The sequence below is a fragment of the Microtus ochrogaster genome, chromosome 4, assembly GCF_000317375.1.
Source record: "Microtus ochrogaster isolate Prairie Vole_2 chromosome 4, MicOch1.0, whole genome shotgun sequence".
In the NCBI taxonomy this organism is placed as follows: Eukaryota; Metazoa; Chordata; class Mammalia; order Rodentia; family Cricetidae; genus Microtus; species Microtus ochrogaster.
In genome coordinates this window covers 81,895,986-81,914,735 of record NC_022011.1, presented here as the reverse complement: position 1 = coordinate 81,914,735, position 18,750 = coordinate 81,895,986, and the positions used below count along the sequence as shown (strand labels likewise).

General features: G+C 44.4%; 1 protein-coding gene across 4 annotated transcripts in view; it reads right to left on the bottom strand.

Annotated features, from left to right (window-relative positions):
- Positions 1 to 18,750, bottom strand: part of Rapgef4 (Rap guanine nucleotide exchange factor 4) — a 260,996-nt gene that overhangs the window by 46,983 nt on the left and 195,263 nt on the right. For all 4 annotated transcript variants that reach the window (XM_005346569.3, XM_005346570.3, XM_026778805.1 and 1 more), the window contains 6 exons: positions 10,431 to 10,515; positions 9,886 to 9,946; positions 7,888 to 7,964; positions 7,398 to 7,544; positions 5,454 to 5,569; positions 994 to 1,082 (listed from right to left, as the gene is read on the bottom strand). In XM_005346569.3, coding sequence (XP_005346626.1) covers positions 994 to 1,082; positions 5,454 to 5,569; positions 7,398 to 7,544; positions 7,888 to 7,964; positions 9,886 to 9,946; positions 10,431 to 10,515 — 575 coding nt within the window. The remainder of the gene's footprint in view (positions 1 to 993; positions 1,083 to 5,453; positions 5,570 to 7,397; positions 7,545 to 7,887; positions 7,965 to 9,885; positions 9,947 to 10,430; positions 10,516 to 18,750) is intronic.

Genomic DNA, 18,750 nt, shown 5'->3' with positions numbered 1-18,750 from the left:
CTCTTGAAAATTTATTTCAAATAGCCATACCCTAGAAAAGACTGTCCCAGTAATTTGCTGACTAATGCTGGTCACAGAAGTCAAAAGGCTCGGACGCTCACAGATCTTAAGTAGGAAGGCACACTGACAGTCTGGTACATCAGGAGGATGTACTGCCATAGCCAGCTGTGTTCATTTCCTTAGTGCATCCAGGCTCCATGTACTCCCTACACTGTGGATCCACAAGTTCCTTCCTTCCCACTCTATCCACAATTCATGGACCTGACCTGGAATTATTTTTCGTGTCTGCAGCAGTAATGGGGATTACTTATAAAAAACATCAGGGAAACTGCAGTGAATGAAGTATTATATTAAACGGGACACCAGCCATGGAGACAGATACGCACAGAGGAAGACCATGTGAAGACTCACTGGCCAGTGTGACACTGGGGTGGTACATCCACATGTAGAGAAATACCAAAGATTGCCAAGGGACACCAAAAGCTACTGAGAGGCATGGAACAGACTCTCATCAGAGCCCGCCAAGCCCCCATAACGAAATCAGCCTACTACCACCGCCATCTTGAATCCAGAACTGCAGGGCAATCGGAGGCCATTTTCCCGAGCATTAGAGCAACCGGCAGTAAACCAACACAGCTGGTCCTTAGTTACACTCTGGAATAAGACCACCACAGAGAGAACGGTTTATCCTTGGGGTGGGCAGCTTCAAATGTTCTATGACAAACTAACAGACACTTTCAGGGTGTGGGTGGGACCGAATGGCATTTTAACAGATGTCTACAAAAGTCTACGCCTAATGAGCTTGAACAAAACCGCATCACAGCTAGGGACAGGTGAGCTCGGCACCACCCAGGGATGCTCTTAGAGAACAAATGCACCTGACACCCCTGTAGGACTCCCTCGGCAGCACACACTGACAGAGAATCGGGGTTCTCTTCCTCACAATTCCACACGTGGACTTACTGGACACGCAAAACTCCCGTGGGTGCATACCTGTTGCTTCATTCAAAGACGGCTCGAGGCGTATTGTTTCTAAAAAATGCTCTAAAATTTTTTCAGGTGTTCCTGACATCACAGTGTACCTGGACAAGAAATCAAAAGGGCATTAATTTTACACCAGTGAGCATTCACGGCGAGAAATGAATTACTGACGTATAGTTTTGAAAACTGAGATACCATATGACTACTCATGACTAGTATGTTCTCCGTGGTGAGGGAGATCGTGTGCGCTGCCCAAGAATACAAGAAGGCAGGGGAAAGACAGTCAACAGAAGCGGTTACACAAAATGTTCTTTCTCCCCCCCACATGGAACTAGAGGACCATCTCAGAGAGCAGCCCCCACAGCTGGAGCTGAGGAACGCCAGCCTTATTCCAAGAGAGAAAGAAAAGTAGTCTATAACCCCTGGAACAGGACAGGGCTGGGCAAGGGAGGGGAGCTGCTGGGGAAAAATGATGGTGGATTGGGTTATCTAGACATGGGTCACTCCTAGAAGATGTCAGTGTCACACTGGATTTCCTTATCGGTTTCTAGAATGTTCCGTCTTTACCAGCTGCATGCTGCTGTGTGCCTTGGAACTCAGCTAATAATAAACAAAGCAAAACAAAGTACCCCTGTTTATTCACGCTACTTAATACTACCTCTGCTCTGCCGGTGGGGAATCTGGCAAGCCTTAGAGAATGTGATTGTGTGTGACTGTTTGCTTGTTTCTATCCAGCAAGACGCTCTGGTGGGGAGAGGCCTGGCCACCAGGAGCTCATTCCAAGCAGGAAATTCCCCATGTCACCAAGAGTCTTGCTCTTTGATGGGACTTCCCTGTTCTGTTTGGAAAGCAATTTATATTTAAAGAAGAGGTCAACACATTCTTTAACTGAACACCGAGTGGGTTGGGTCACGTCACTTGTTGTTTGGGGAGCCAGATCCGCTGGTAAAGCGCCCTTTGTCAGAACTTTAATTCTGAAGCAGTTTGTGTTTACATAACGGTTCTCCTTGTTTGGACTTCCCTTAGGCAGCGTGCTCTGCCTGCTCACACAGACTAAAGACCCGCTGGCAAACCACACAGGCTGTCACCTCAATAGAGAGCAAGTGTCTTCTTTAGGCTCTGCCTGCCTGGCCAGTCACACCCCACTGGATCTTTCTTTGGTAACTGACTCCCTCTAGTGGTACAGCTCTGTGGTTTCTTTACCTAGCCTCTAGCTCCACAGAACTCAGGAGTTTGGACGGGGAACTGAAGAGAAAAAGAAGGCGTGGAACTTCTAGATGGCCCCAGTTTGACCTAAAACATCAGATTCTGGCTTTACGTCACACCACAAAGAGGCAGGTGCCCGCTGCTCAAGTCCTTGTTATGTGGGGTCGTTAGTGCTTGAGACCATAGAGTGCAGCTCTTGTCAGGTTCTGGTAAGGAAAGCTACCTCCTTTCAGTCAAAAGCACACCCCAGTCGGCTACCTTAGACCAGCCAGCATGGTGTCCTAAACTTGTGAGAGGAAAATCTTTTCCTAATCCCAAGTCTGCATTTAGAACAAACAAAGCAAGGTGCTGGGGGAGGAGGAACAGGAAAGTGGATCTTCCTGTGACCAAGCTGAGACCATCGCAAGGGAAACCAGGCTAAAGAAAAAGGCAAGCCCCTCCCGGAAAAGGACAGTCATCTCAAGGTCTTGTCTTACTACAGTCTCACAACCCAGCACCCAAGACATGCCACCAAAGGGCATGTCACAGTGAATCCGTCATCACTGCCACTAACTTGATATCCACATTGATGCCACTCTCAATATTTAGTGGTTTGGGCGGAGTCGGGCAGTTTTGGAAGCTTAACGGGTAGACATCAGCTAAGCTGTATTTCTCAGGGGGAAGAAGGTAAATCAGAAAAATAACATCATTGCTACCAAGAAGACAATGTTCTCCGAGTTCAAAACTGTATGTCTCTCTGCAGACATGGTTGTTGGCATGTTATCGAAGTCATAAATTTTACTCACAGGGACTGTCCTTTTAGCTCTGGTCGGTCTTGGAACGTGACCCCTTGAGAGACTAGCTTTCCATTCTTTGGGGAGCTGTGTGGTGTATTGTTTGGTACTCAGTGAGTGACGTTTCATAAATGACTTGCTACAAAAATGCAGGGTGCATTATTTTTGAATCATATAAGAAATTTGGACTGGATGACAGGACGCAAATGAAAAATTGATATGATACTAAAATAAATGTAAGACACATGGTGTCTTCTTTGATATCGCCTTTAGTTCAGCTTTTCATTCCACTGAAATTATAAATTGGAAGGCACCCTCAATAGAAGACTTATAATAAACACAGGCTTTTGATTCCTCCTTTGTATAGGCAAGAGGTAAACAGAGGCCTCAAGGGCACTTTTTGATCAAATGTTTTAAAGTTAAAGAGAATTTTCCAGATAGCACAATTTCCCTGAGACAGTGTTAAAGAAGTAGTCATCTGCAAATCATCTAGCTGTAAATAAAAATCTTGGAAGTAGCATAAACCCTCACACACACACAAAAAAAAATTGTTGTTGTCATCTTCCTCAGTAGGCTACAAAGGTAACTATCAAAAATGGATAACAACAGAGATAAAAGAGCTGGACCATAGCACAGTGGGAGAGTTCTTATCTCGCACTTATGAGACCCTGGGTTCTATACCCGGCACAAAAAGAACAGACAGAAGCAAAGATAATTAATAAGCAATAGAGAAATCTGGAAGGGATGTTTAGAGATTGGTAAGCGAAAGAACAGATTCTGACGCAGTTCTTTCTAAGGGCACAGCCTTTAAATTTGCAGCATTTACCACAGAGTGTTGAAGATTCACCATTTACCTAGTTACCACTCTCTCTGTTGCACTTGGTACTGCATGCACACTGATATCAAAACATGCAGCTGTCCCTGTCCCTTCGTTCGGAAGAGCATGCATGCACCTTCCCACTTACTTTGATTTGCTCTAGGTTGCTGATAGCACCACATATTCATTGAAGAGAAAATGTGATATAAAGAGCTGCCATTCTGGATTGTTTTTTAAAGAACAACTGTAGGGGGAAACACGAGGGCATGTTCAGATGACTCTGAGTATTTGGGGACCCGTGGAGCCAAGGCCCCTACCACTCTGTTTTGCTTCTGTAAGCTAGAAAGTGAGAGGAGCAGAAAGCTGGTCAGGCTGAACTTCCCTTTAAGGCAGCAGTTCTCGGCCTCCTGTGGGTCCCCTTGGGGTCGAACGACCATTTTACAGTGGTCACATATCAGACATCCTACAGCTCAGATACTTACATCTTGATTCATAAAAGTAGCAAAATCACAGTTACGAAATAGCAGTGAAGACAGCTTTATGGCTGGGGGGTCACCACGACCTGAGGACCTGTATTCAAGGGTCGCAGCGTTAGGAAGGCAGAGGACCACTGCTCTAAGAGTCATATGCGTTCTGAGTCCTCGAGCAAACCACTTGCCAACGAGAGCTGAAATGCCTCCGTCCCTTTCAGAGGGGGTTGTTGTGAGGATTTGACAAAATTTGCAAAACATATTGTGCTTATTTAATAATACGTTTCTTCCTGCCTTCTCAAGTGTGTTGACTTATCCAGATGAAAACATCTGAGTCATAGGCTTTTAGTCGAAACAATAGAAACTCATCAGTTTTGGTGAGCGCTCTGATAAAGGGAGCCCCACTTTCCTTGGCAACAAAGGAAAACGCTCTTTCAACATATTATTTGGTGATGTTTCTTGAGCAAATAAACATTCATTTGCTTTTCTTACACACAGATTGAAAATTAATCCCCACTTAAAAACCCAGAAGCCTTGATTTCCTACAGGCGCGTTTCTAAGTCTCCTGTCTCGGCGCTCCAATGTGGGTACATTTCATGACACAGTCTGAGGTAGGGAGCTACAGCAAGAGCTGACGCTGAACCCAACTGGGCTGGGAACGATTCGCGTTAAACAAGAAGCCCAAAAAATTGTGAAGTGAAATTTTTACTTGATGCTGGCGAGAATGAGGACCCGGGAAGCCCGTGAGATAGCACATGGTTTCTATTCAACCTCAGAGCTTCATCCGTGATACTTAGTCGCTCTGATAACCAGGTGAAAACGCTTTCTGAGAAACCTCCCTCGGATATTCAGATAACACAGATTCTCATCCCTGGGTGGGGCCTGCGCCCTGAGCTGCCTGGCAATGCCTCCTTGCATTGTTCTCGTAGGGTCTTCTTTCTGAAGCTATTATGGCTGAACAGTGTGGAGGGAGAGGCTTCGGGGAAGGACAATATTCTCTCTGGCATTGCTCTACACAGCACCAAGCTCAATGCAGTGCCAGAAATGGATACATTATATGCCACAAGATGTGTGATTAGTCAATAGAGAGAAAAAAAGCCATCCACTGCCATCTTCCACAAAAAGGGAGAGCACGCTATTGTAGACATGATACCATGTGAAAGGTTAATCATAGTCTGGCAATTACAGTGTTGGATGCAAACATACTTTTGCTGAGGCTGTGAGTTTCCTTGATTAGAAGCTCTGCTCCCCGCTGGGACCTTCTCCAGCACCAAGACATCTTGGTCATGTTCTTTAAGTCTGACTGTATTCGCCTCAACGTCCTGCAAACACAAATTATACCACATACAGATGCTGCCGTTCACTCAGACAATGACAGAAATTTCCAAAGCTTCAGAAACTCATTTGGCGCTTGTGATGTTAATTGTCGCGTCTACAAATTAAGCCATTTTCAAAGTCAAGGGCTGGAATGGTCAGAGGGAGGACCAGATGAGGTTTGAAGCATATGGTCTGAAAAACTGCTTTTTTACCCTAGTCTCAGAAAATCTCCGGAGGGGCCTGGTGTGGTGGTGGGAAATCTCTGGGGAGGGCACGGAGCAGGCTAACTGAGAACCAGAGGCATTTGTTCTTCCTAGAAATATGTGGCAAACAGCACGGAGCTTCAGCAAAGTCCTTTTCTGTGATCCTTAGGAGTGGCTCGTCTATCTACATAAGCAACTGCTTTGTTTTGATTTTGACACATGTGGGATGTGTGTGCATCCATGTTCCTTTGTGTGCACTCCACCTGTGCAGTTGGACATGCTGAAACCAGAGGTCTACACCTCAGCCGCTCTCCACCTATTCTTTGAGACAGAGTCGCTCACCAAACCTGGAGCTCTCTGACTCAACTAGACTGGCTGGCCAGCGAGCCCCAGGGGTCCGCCTGTCTCTTTCCCAGCTCCAGGCCTACAGATGCACGCTACTGTGGTTGGCTTCCTAGGTGAGTTCTGGGGATCTGAACTCAAGGCCTCTGGCTTGTGCAGCAAGCCCTTTACGGACTGAGCCATCTTCTGAAGCTCAAGCAACAGTTCTTTCAAAATCAAACTGAAATGCGATCCAAGCCCTTTTCAGTTGTTTTGCACGGCTTTATAAATGATGTCAGGGATAAAAACGGTCCAAATATGACTCTCTCAAATAATTTTTTTGGCAGAGTGTAACCTCATGTGTATAAACGCCAGAGTTAGTCAAGTTCACCTAAACATTAATATACTTTAAAATAGTCACTCTGAAAATTTTACTAGTTTTTCTTAATATTTATTTATTAAACTCACAGCCTCATGGAAGAGATTTTGAGGCTAGCCTGTCAATAATATTTTGCCTCCATTTTAAATGACACTAGATAAGGACCAGATTCCTATGAATCCCTATATTATCCAAAGGTATAAATTTTATTATTATTAGTTCATTATTCATTATCATCATCATTATTATCGTTTGTTGTTTCGTTTGTTTTGGTTTTCAAGACAGGGTTTCTCTGTGTCGCACTGACTGTCCTGGAACTTGTTTGTAGACCAGGCTGACCTCAAACTCAGAGAGCTGCCTACCTCTACCACCTGAGAGCTGGTAAGATTAAAGGTGTGCGCCACCACCACCGGGCAGATGAATATACTTCATTGGATCACTAGACTAGGCATTAATTTCCATTGACAAGCACTCAGTAAATCAAGATACGAGATATGAGATTAGATATGAGAATGGCTCAGAATTGGGAAGAGTTAGGACATGGACCATAAGAAGACATGGGGCCAAGGGGAGCCGCCACTCTGCTGGACAGTAGGGTAGAAAAGGGCATAAAAAAGGATGAAATCAAGACCAGTGAGGAGCTTCTTATTAGACTTTATATTTTGCTAAGGCAACTGCTATTATTATCCATTCATATGGATCAGTGTAGGCACGTGTAGAAGTATTTGATACAGAAAAATATTGGATGTCTGCTGCTGGTCTCCAGACTGTACACCAGCACACGGAGCAAGCCCGTGTCACAGCTAAGGCCCTTGGTTCAAGCATCCCTTTGCCGCAGTCCTGTGGGGTGAACAATCCACTCAAACCCTTTCTTCTTCAAGAAGGGGGAAAACAGAAGATCCTTCTGCCAAGTGTGGGCTCTCAACTCACCCTCAAAATCCGGTTGAAATCTTCCTTGTCGACTCTTAGGAAGTGACAGTTATCTTCTCGGAGAACAATGGAGGCCGCTCGTGGGGCATCATTCACAAGAGCTAACTTGCCAAAGTCATCTCCCTCATGCAGGGTGCAGACCACACCCTGGAGAGAGCAGGACATTCAGATAAAACGGGTCAGACACCCTCCTTCCTCACCCCCAATCTCCCCAAACACCGTGTATATAAATGGGCTGCATCTAGTATTATATAATTCAATTAAAATGGCTCAATTTTTCTTTCACGGAGTAAATACAGTCAATGAATGAATGGCTGAGTGCAATAATTGAGAAAATTTATGATCAAAGATGAAATTATGTCTTTTCTACAGGTAGTAACAATGCCACGGTAAGTTTGATTGCAGCAACGTTTGTTACTACTTAGAGACACACTGGCAAATGGAACACAATTAAGTTTCAAAAGGGAAGATGATATATATAGATATATACCTTGCCATAAATGACTACATTCACCGATCCTTTTAGAATAATGTACCAGGAGGTACCTTCTTCCCCCTGGTTAAACACTAGACACAAAAAGATAAAGAGACTTATGACAAGAATAGAAGCACATCAATATAAATTACAGCTTATCAAATCATCACTTTTAAGTCCCCAGAATTACGCATACATAAAATACAAAAAAAAAATTTACTGGCAAATCCTAACCAATTCAGGTGGAATATCATTGTCTTTCTATGGAACGTGAAAGGACAAGAGACGGCACGATTTGCTCTGCCCTGAAAGGCAGGTGTTTACTGGGTATCAATTTACCAACCAGCCATGTCTTAATGGAACGCATGTCTCCCCCACAACTCATAAAGCATTGTGCCGTAGAAAATAGGTTTTAAAAGTGACCTGACCAGTAATGCAAAGTTTGAAAACATGCAAATCAGTGCTGTCGCATGTTGATAAATGTATACCTCCACATATGCTTTCAATTGGTTAGATGATAACTCAGATATTCAGAGTAGGAACCCCCAGGGGGATGAGAGAGGGCAGACTGAAGGAAGGGGCATGTACACTTCTGTAGAGACGGAGTGTTTGATAAAAACGGAAATATTTCAATAGTCTGTGTTTTCATCCAAAACATAAATATTTTATAATACAGTGGAAACAATGAGTGGATCTGAATGAAAGAATTAAAAGACAAGCAAAAATTGAATTAGATGAAAAAGAATTAAGAGACAAAAATTAAAAAAAAATAGGAACATGATTCTGAAAAGGCAAAGAAATCAGTCTCTTGCTGATGGAGGTGACAGAGTTAGAAACAAGACTCCTAATGACCAAAAATAACATATTTTAAGATACGATTTTTCAAAACGCATTTTGCGTCTATAATTCACATTTCCTATTTAATTTTAACGATTGTGATGTAGCTACCAAAGAGCAACACTTTCCTGGAAGTTTGTCTCATTGATGTCGACTAGCAAAGTGTTCTGTGTCACCGGGTTTAGGAAGTGTCCGTTTATACCTAACTGTCATTTTCTCTTTGGCACAGAACCCCTGAGAACCTTCGCCTGCTGATTCAACTCCTGATTATGCCACCGATTAGACAAGGGGGCATTTCCTGGCCTTAACCCCAGCTGTGGGAGGATTTTGTAGGACTAGCCGAAAGACCAGCTTCGGGAACACCGCTTGTCTCTATTGGTACCAGAGTTTCTTGCCTCCAGGAATGAGCACAGGGCTGGATGAGAGCTTAGATCTTAGAGAGATGCCCCATGTGATTGACACGGTGGAAGTATCTGAGGCCAAGAAATTCTCCTGGGCTTGGAGCCCATGGTGCAAAGTGAAGAAGCCCATGAAACGCAAGACTTTAACTGTAACAGGAAATTTCATAAGCCAAGCTAGTTCTTTAAAAAGTTAATTTAAACTCTTTGTGACTGGCTTTTATGTAGCCCAGGCTGGTTTCAAACTTGCTATATAGCCAGGGATAACTGTGAACTTCAAACTCTCCTATATCCATCTTCCAAGTGCTGGGATTATAGGCATGAGCCACCCTTCCAATTCCATCCCCTGATCCCCTGGGGTTTATGCAGGACTGGGGATAGGAACCAAGGGACTGTTTCACATGTGCTAGGTTCTGCTAACTGAATGATCCCCCAGTCCCAAATTAGTTCTTCCAAATCCACAGTTTGAAATGAAGTCACCAAGGAAGCTACCACCCACAGCCCTGTGAGAAGAGCAGAGACTTCATCCCCATTTTGGACACTGTTGAACCAGCACGTAGACAGCCAGGAGGACCAGACAGGCAAGTGGTACACAGATGGTGCTGGGAAACCACCAAACTTCAGATTAATGGATACAGCTGGAATAGCCACAGGTCCAGAGAAGGGCGAGTGCCCCGTGCCATCCTTCCAGGATAGGACCAACAGGGAGAGTACGGCATTGACCTGGAATAGCACCCGGCGTGGCCAGGCACAGTGCTTCCTTAGGGCTCACACTTACGCACAGTTCCTCCTTTGGCGTGAGACTCGAAGATGAGAACCCCTGCTAACTCCCGCTTCACCTAGAAGGGAAAGAAGGGCTGTGGGACAGGGAGGTAAAGGAGAGGGCTCTTGTGTTTTGTGTGGGTGCCCGTCGGCTGTTAGGCTCAAGCTGTCTCTCTCACCTCGGTTATACAAAGTCCTGTCATCCAGAACTACTTTCACTAGACTGGGATCTTTGCTGCTGGGATCTCAAGGTCTTTACTAAAACAATAAAAACTCTTATAACAAATTCCCCTGGGTGGCATTTATTGATCTTGTGGGGTGCCAGCAGGCCACGGTGAACATGCGTGAGAGTTTGCTCTCTCCTTCCACCGTGAGGATTACTGGAATGGAGTTCGAACCTCAGGTCTGTACCTACACCCATCCTGGGTCATTTCTTAGGCTCAGATCCTGTGTTTTGTTGTTGGTCTGTGATTTTTTAAATTTATTTATTTATTTATGTTTGTGTGTGTACAGTGTTTGAATGTATGCCCATGTGTCACAGCTTGACTAAGAGAGACTTACTGTGGTAGAAAGATGGGATAAGGCTTTGATATGAAGGAGCTCATCATAGATAATCTCTAGGTCATCCACAGTCCTCTGGCCAGGTCTACAAAGAAAGACAATGACAAAACGTGTTGTTATACAAGATTCAAATAAGGAAACGGATCCCGTGGTCAGTAACATGTCCAGGGTTTGTTCTACATGGGAAGATGCTGACTGAGGGAGACATTGCGCCATAGCAACCCCCAAGGTACCGGAAGTGAATGTACTCACTGGTGGGAAGGATATGGGAGGAGCTTTGTGTACCCAGGCTCCTCTCCCTTCCAATCTCAGTGGGACAATCACCCTACATGGTCATTGGTTAACTTGCCTGACACTTCATACATAATTATAAAACTTTGCTTCTTATTGCATCCTTCATCAACAATGATAAAACTTGCCTCTAACAAGGGGACACTTGGTTGATGAACCTGACAATGGATTGACATTCCCTGACCTCTGGTGTAGGATCTTAGCCTAACGAAAGGGTAACATTGCTCCTCTTATTGTTCCAGGTTACGCTCAATATTCCTCCCAGAGGACTCCAATACGGAATGATTTCTTACCCAACCCTAAGGAGCCATGTGCATCCGGTGAGAACAAGGCAAATCACAGCGCCTGGGATTTCAAAGAGAGGGAAAGGGAAGTATGCCCATATATCCGGAACTCTGTTCTATGGACTACCATGGCCCACAAAGGGTTAATGATTTGTGTTACTGATTTTTTTTTTTTAATGCCAAAACTTAGTACTATATAAAGTTAGAAATATACTTCTGATGTGTGGAGTAAGGGGTTATTTTTAGCATAAGAAGTTTGAATAAATTCCTAACCGCTTTTTGTGTCTAAAATTATTTTGGAGCCACTAAGGGCATTCGATAATATTAATGATAAGAGATAAGATTAGTCAGTAATTTGTTTTTTTTTTATGTTCCTTGCAATATAAGTAAGTCTGACTAACATGTTCTTGAAAGTTGTAGCTAGGTTATTAATCCTGAGAAGGCTGGGAAGTTAGAGAAAAGGCATGTGCAGTGACACTCATCATCTGTGGGGCTGAATGAGGGTGGCCCCGCAGGCTCCTGTATTTGAACTCCTGGTCTCTAGTGGGTAGAACAAGAAGTGTGACTTTATTGAAAGAGGTGTGTCACTGGGGGTGGGGTTGAGGTTTTAATCCATGCCATTCCCGGTTAGCTTTCTCTGTCTTGTGGATTTGTTTCAACATGGAAGCTCTCAGCTACTGCTCCAGTGCCATGCCTGCCTGCCTGCTGCCTTGCTCCCCACCATGACGGTCCCGGACTCTAACCCTCTGGAACTGTGAGCTCCAATAGACCTTTTCTTTTATTAATTGTGTTGGTATGGTGTTTTATTGCAGCAATAGAAAAGTAACTGCGAGACACCATCCCTTTAACCTTCCATGGGAAAACCAGAGATGGTTCCTTCTTGAGAGAGATGTGAGATTTACGCAGAGCCGTGAGTGTTAACGAACCTCCATAGTTATTCGTGTCCGTGGAAAACAAAACCAAGCAACATGCTACCCAAACCTCAAACCAAAGTGAAACAAACTTAAGGGAGAGTATGGCGTTTAGTCCAGTAATTTATATCTGGGACTTAAGTCACTTGTGGAGTGTTCCGAACTGCGTTGTAAATATGCTGGAATGGGTAGCTGGATTAAATAAGTTTGCAAACACATAATCGCACAAGGTAAGCGTCAGGCCTACTTGGAGACAGCTGGGGAAGAAAACATTAGGACTCACACATGACCTTCATAAGGGCAGCTTTGTCATGAACAAAAGAATTCTACGTCCTTGTTACCCAGACTCAAAGGAAGATGACCTGTTTATTAATCCTAACTGCACAAACACGAAATCCAGGACTTGGGAGATGCCGACCATTCATTTCCTGCCAAGGATCATCACTGAAAAACACAACGGCACGCTGGTCTAACGCTTAGCTGTGTCACCTGGGAAGTGCAGACCCTCAAAAGACACCGAGGAGAAGCTGGGGCCCCAGGGGTGCCAAAGAGCCAAGCCCTCTTAGCAAGTGCCCAATCTAGCACTTGACTTACTCATGGGGATTTTGTAAGGAGTACCCTTGGGGATTTAAAAGTCAATTAAGTCAGCCCCATGCAACTGCGGCCATAGAGGCAGCCATGGGGGAAAGCCCAGGTAGGTATAATAGGATTACAGCTCTTCAGCCGGAGGAGCAGCGGAGAGGCCCCACTGTTTGGGCTTCTTGACTTCAGCTGCGACAGCACAGTTGTTCCTAGATGTTTGTCTAAAACAGAGGGAAAGACTGGACAGCCTCAGGCTGGAGAAATACTCTTTATCTTAGCAATAAATGGGAAGTAGAGGCATGACTTCTTTGACCCCACACATCTCTCGTGAAGCAAAGCCTGCTGGGAAGAAACCTAGTAGAGAGAGGTCCACCTTACTGCTTTCAGGAAAGGCTCTCGTGGGGTACCACTAGAATACAGACACCCGAGTGGTAGCCTGCCCCAGCCCTGGCCATCTATCTTCAGTAACCAACCCATGGGAATAATACCTTCTGCAGGGACTGACCAAGTGCTGTGGTGAAATACGTGGGGGGCCCTTTGAAACCAAATTAAACAATGTCTAAACACGGGCTAGCTTTCAAATGAATGAAAAAAGAAAAGAAAAACATTGCAACAACAACAGCAACAAAACATTTCCGTGGTCTGAAGTGTTCAATGAGAAGACCAGGCTGACTGCTGCCATTTGGCAAAAGACGGAGGTTGCCAGGAGTTCTTTGGTCCTGTTTACAGCAAGTGCTGTAATGAGGTAAGAGAAGTCAGGGTTGCAAGACAGGAAGAGACTTACTTCTTAAAAACGAGTCTATTCACAAGTGATTTTAAAAAAAACATTCGTAAGAGATTTGCCCAGAGCCAGGACCCTGTCCCTCTGGGGCCTCAACATGTCATTAGGATTGACAGTTGAGGTTAATGCTAGGGAGAAAGCCAGACGGAGCTAAAATCAGTCTAGTCAACCTGCACCCACCTAAGCAAATCAAAACGTGAATGCCTCTCCTAGCCTGAGTGAATCTCAATGTTGGCCAGCCGTAGGAGTAGCTACAACGCATCTGGCTGCTCCCAAGGGCACCAGCTCAAGGCTGCTGTGCCATCTGGTGTCTTTGGGAAGGTTCGTCTCCCCTCTCCCGCTCTCAGATGGAGGTACTCCCACTGATCTGCCCCAAGCCCTCAAAGAGCACCTGAGAACATCTAACACTGAACCTTCCCCACCACAACCTCTGAACAAAGTCATAGTTTTAAAAGCGGGTCTCTCATAGCGAATAGTGGCATTAGGCACCTTTCGTGCTTTGGTCTTTATGGGGGTGACAGGAGGAAATGGGGAAGCGATCCTACAAATTAGTCCCCAGCCTGTTCAAACGGCCATGAAAGGGTCCCAAGGGCTGAAGGCAATTTGGCTTTTAAGAGGAAAAGGAAACGGGATGCGCGGGGGGGGGGGGGGGGGGAGATAACTCCCATGGACCTTCAGAAGGGGTACCTACAAGGCCAGGGAAGTGAATTGACTCTCTGGATATTCTGAGTGGCAGCTGGTGAATGTCCCTGGTCTTTACTTGTCCTTCTCTGGATGTCACAGGGAGAGATGTCAGGCATTCCTGCTTCTTTACAAACCTGCGTGGTGCCAGACTGATGTGGATTTGCTGCATCCCGCTGGGGAAAGGCCTAGTTTCTGCAAAGGCTGCATTCTGGCAGTGATGTCTAGTTACAGACAAGATAATAAACAGGGATGGAGGGAGAAGCAGTTTGTACATTAAAGGATGGGCGGGCTCAGGTGATATTGGACGCTGCTGGTAAATACCGCTTTATCAAGGAATTTATCAAGGTCAGAGACAGTTCCTCGGCTGTCGGGATGTGGGTAAAATGAGGGATTCACCCATTTACCCAGAAGCATAGAGGCATGGCTGGGGGTTGGGGGAACAGGACAATATGCAGCTGAGAAAGCAAATAAACTGGTTCCAGTAGACCTGCTATCTGGTAGACCCAGATTGGTGTGGACAGCACTCAAGAGAGTCAACAACAGAAATACAAGCACAAGTCATGTTTAAGCTTCTAGTTTTCAACAAGTGCTTTGTTTACCTCTGGAGGGACGTTTGTTTCTGATGGAGGATTTTACCACCATCCACATGACACTCTACTTGAATACGTCATGTTTTAGCCTCCCATCACTTTCAGGTGCTCTTGAGACTGTGTATAAATCTTACTTCTTCCAAGTGTGGTAGGGGTCTGTGCTCTTGTCTAGAGAAACAGGTTGCTGTTGTTGTTTGTTTGTTTGCTTGCTTTTTCCACCTCCCAATATCCTTCTTCATGCATGTCAGGGGCATTACCTGTGACTAACAGGGAAGTGCCCTGCCCAGCTGCCACCCTCTCAAATTAACCACCAAGAAGTTTGCTAGATGCAAGTAGCTATTTTTCGTTCTAACTGGCAAGCCTATGTAGTCGGGCTTTACATGTCTCTATGAGATTAGAAACCCATATAAACTCTCAGCAAACAGCAAAAACTTTCTGCTTGTAAGAAAGAGTGCCATTCCATAAGACATGGGGTCCCAGTTCCATAGGTCAGAGACTCTACACCCTAAATGCTTTGAGGACAAAGTGTTTGGTTGAGCTCAGGAATAGAATATGCCTAATAGTCTTCCAGAAAATGTCTTACAAGAACACTCTATTATTTAAAAAAAGAAAGAATTGTTTGTTTTTATCTTCTATGTATGGGTGAATTCTTACATGTGTGTATGAGCACCATGTTCCTACCTGGTACCCAGAGCCCAAGAAACCCAGAAGAGGTTGTCAGAACCTCTGGAACTGGGATTACAGGCAGTTGTGAGTCACCATGAAGGAATAAGAACTAAACTACAGTCCTCTACAAGAGCACTTAAGTTCCCCTAGCCACTGAGTCATCTCTACAACCCCTAACATTAAACTTTGTAATAAGTACAACTACTGGTATTTTCCTTTGAAATACCCAAGTATTAAGTGAAGAAGGACACACCAAAATTAGGAAGGATTCAGATGGAAAGCTCACCCTTTGTCTTTGGGTGCAATAGAAAATGTAAACTTTCAGAGGTGCTACAAGGACATATTGTTAGCTTTACTTTTTTTCTCAGTAAACTGTCAGTTCTTATCTGGGATAGTTGAATTATCCCATTTTCCCCTTATCCTCATCCTCTCCTTCCTTCCTTCCTTCCTTCCTTCCTTCCTTCCTTCCTTCCTTCCTTCCTTCCTTCCTTTTTTTCTTTCTTCCTTTTCCTCCTCCTTCTTCTGTAATTCTATCCTAATTTATTAACTCTACTAGAAAGGAGAAACCCAAAGCAACATTGTAGGAAGGAAAGAATCAAACAAGAGAAGCCCTTGACATCCATTAAGCACAACTTCTTCTGAACACAGAAAGTTATAATTAGCCATGTAGAGTTTGTAGAATTATTTAATGCTTCAAAGGGATGAAGGATGTGAGGTCACCATGTAAAATACCCAGTGTTATTCAAATGTGAGTCACTACATCTTGTGTGTGGTGCTGAGGGAGTAAGGTGGCCCCTCCCAGTTGTGGTTTGTCTTCTTACTTAAGTTTTCCAGTGCCTCTCCTAGACATCTGTAAAGACAAGCCTATTAATAATTCCAAGTCAGGGACCAGTTTTAGCAATATGCATGAGAACCAGGCATGGCTGTGGACCCTGTTAGTCCCAGCACTCCAGAGACAGAGGCCAGCAGGCATCTGTAAGTTTGAAGCCATCCTGCTTTACAAAGTGAAACTCTGCCTCAAAAAAATAAATGCATGAAGCATATATAATTTTAAGAAAGCATTGTTTATCTGAAATCTAAATTTAGTTGGGCATCCTATATTTAATCTGGAAATATGAATCATAAGTCCCTTCATTTCTGTGGCATCAAGTTTTGACAATGTCACACCCACACAACCATGTGGACTCTGCTGCTGACAACACGGAGCAGAACTCAGTGCACCAGATACACATAAGAGGCTCCTGAAGCCTATGAGGAAAGAATAATATCCATTATTATAATAACCCTTTATGGACAGAAGAATCATCAGGACCTCTCTACAGCAGACGGTACTCTTACATTCTATTCTACAGGGTAATAATTTATTGAATGCGTTATGCTCGTATTTCAGATTTATAGAGGAATGATTTAATGAGATGAGGTAATCTTGTAATAACTACTTTAAAATCCAATTTCCATGATGTCGTTCTTCACCAATGCCATAACCTACAAACCTACAAAGCCATTCTGAGACCCTTTAGGACCATGGTAGCACCAGAGTTAGACATCTGGATCAAATTCGTAGTCTACCATGGTCTGGATAACCACAGGCAACAGCGTTTGCCTAAGCTTCTGGCTCCTAGTCTATAAGGTGGGAAGTACGTGCATTAACTACCCCTCTGTTGATTGAGAGAACGGAATTAAAGAAGTATTTAGACCAGTGCCTAGCACACAGGCAATACGTGCTGCCTATCACTAAGTGCAATTGCATTTGTATTTCCATTTACAAGCCCTTGGAAAGGAGGGAGAGGGTTAGCAGGCATTATTAAATCTTTGAGATTTGCACCCAAGAGATGTTGGATGCGTGGTGGCAGATTTGTGAGAATAGAATCCTGGCTCTCATGCTCCATATTACTGACAAGTTATTTAGCAGGCTCTTGGATTGCATGCATGTATTTCAAATGGTATCATTAAGTTCTCCAAAAACCATTAATTTTAATCTCATACAAACATCTAGCTGCTCTCAGTCTTGGCCTGTCTAGTCCATTCTCTACAGTCACTATAGTTGTCAACTTCAGAGAAGTCAATACAGTGCATAACTGACCATTCACATTGTCTGTTTATGCTCTTCCATGGTTCTCTAAAAGGACTGTAAATTCCTTCTAATGTCCAATGATGGCATAACTGGCCTTCCTTCATCTGACTACCTTAACTCTGCACCTGGTCCGGGAACTCCTTAAACATCCGGCAGCTCTTTATTTTCCGAGCAGGTTTCTGGCCCACCCCTATGCTTGTGCCCCTACCTGGCTGGAAGCTCCTCCTCTGTTCTGAGAGGAAGAGCACCAAGGCAATAATAGCCTTTACTGCTCCTAAGAAGCAGAGAATCAACCCACACAGGTACCCACCACAAAATGAATGCACGCAGGGACATTCAGAGGTCAGATAGTACATTTCATACCATAAAACCCCAGTGCTAAAGACCCTCATATCATTAATTGTAGAAGAAGAAAGAGGAGGAGGAAGAGAAGGAGGACAAGGAGGAGGAGGAGGACAAAAGGAAGAAGAAGGAGGAGAAGAAGAAGAAAAAGAAGAAGAAGAAAGGCTTGAAAATCACCAGATAGCTAGCTCCCAAAATACTAATCACAATTTTATATCTGGGAGATAGGACTACAGGTTCTATGGATTCCTTTGAAACTCCTGGTAGTTTCCAGATTTTCTACAACGAAGAGATCAGCTTGAACAATAGGAAGTGATTAAAAACTTGAGCTAATCTTACCAGGAACCCAAATGTATAAGTGTTTAGCTATAGCACTGCTGCCCTCGACCAGTTTCAGTTCAGTTTCCAGTACCACATCAGGCAACCCACAGAGAATCCAATATCTTCTCTGGCCTCTGCAGATACCTGAAAACACACACACACACACACACACACACACACACACACACACACACACACACACACTTCAGTGCACTTTCTTGGGTATGCAGGCATGAACAGAACATAGCACATTGCTGTTCTACAGAGATGTAATTCTAAACTCCAGAAATGACCCACTTAGTGGAATCACTTACTCAGGTTCACTCTCTAAGCTTTCAATAAGGTCACAGCGACCTTTGCAATGAGAAGAGAGGCTGTACGCTGAGCACCGAAGGGTTCAATGTGGGAAGGGCCCACAGTGCATCCTGTTTCACAGCTTCGGCTCCTGGGCTCAGGCTTCCTCTCTCCTCTGAGCACCGTGTGGAGATGAATGGCCCAATGGTGAACATTCTCCTGGAGAGTACATCCTCCCCAGAAGTGAAAACCACCAATGACTTTTAGCTGGAGAATCTGAGATCTACAGAGTAAAAGATACCTTCCTAAAATCTCCTCATACCCTCAGAAACAGTCTGGACAAAGAAAGATCCAGTTAAGACAAGTGGGGATAGAGAGATGGCTCGGTGGTTAAGAGGGCTTCCTACTGTTCAAGAAGACCTCAGTTCGGTTCCCAGTGCTCACAACAGGTAACCCACAGGGAATCCAATACCCTCTTCTGGCCTTTGTAGACACCTGAC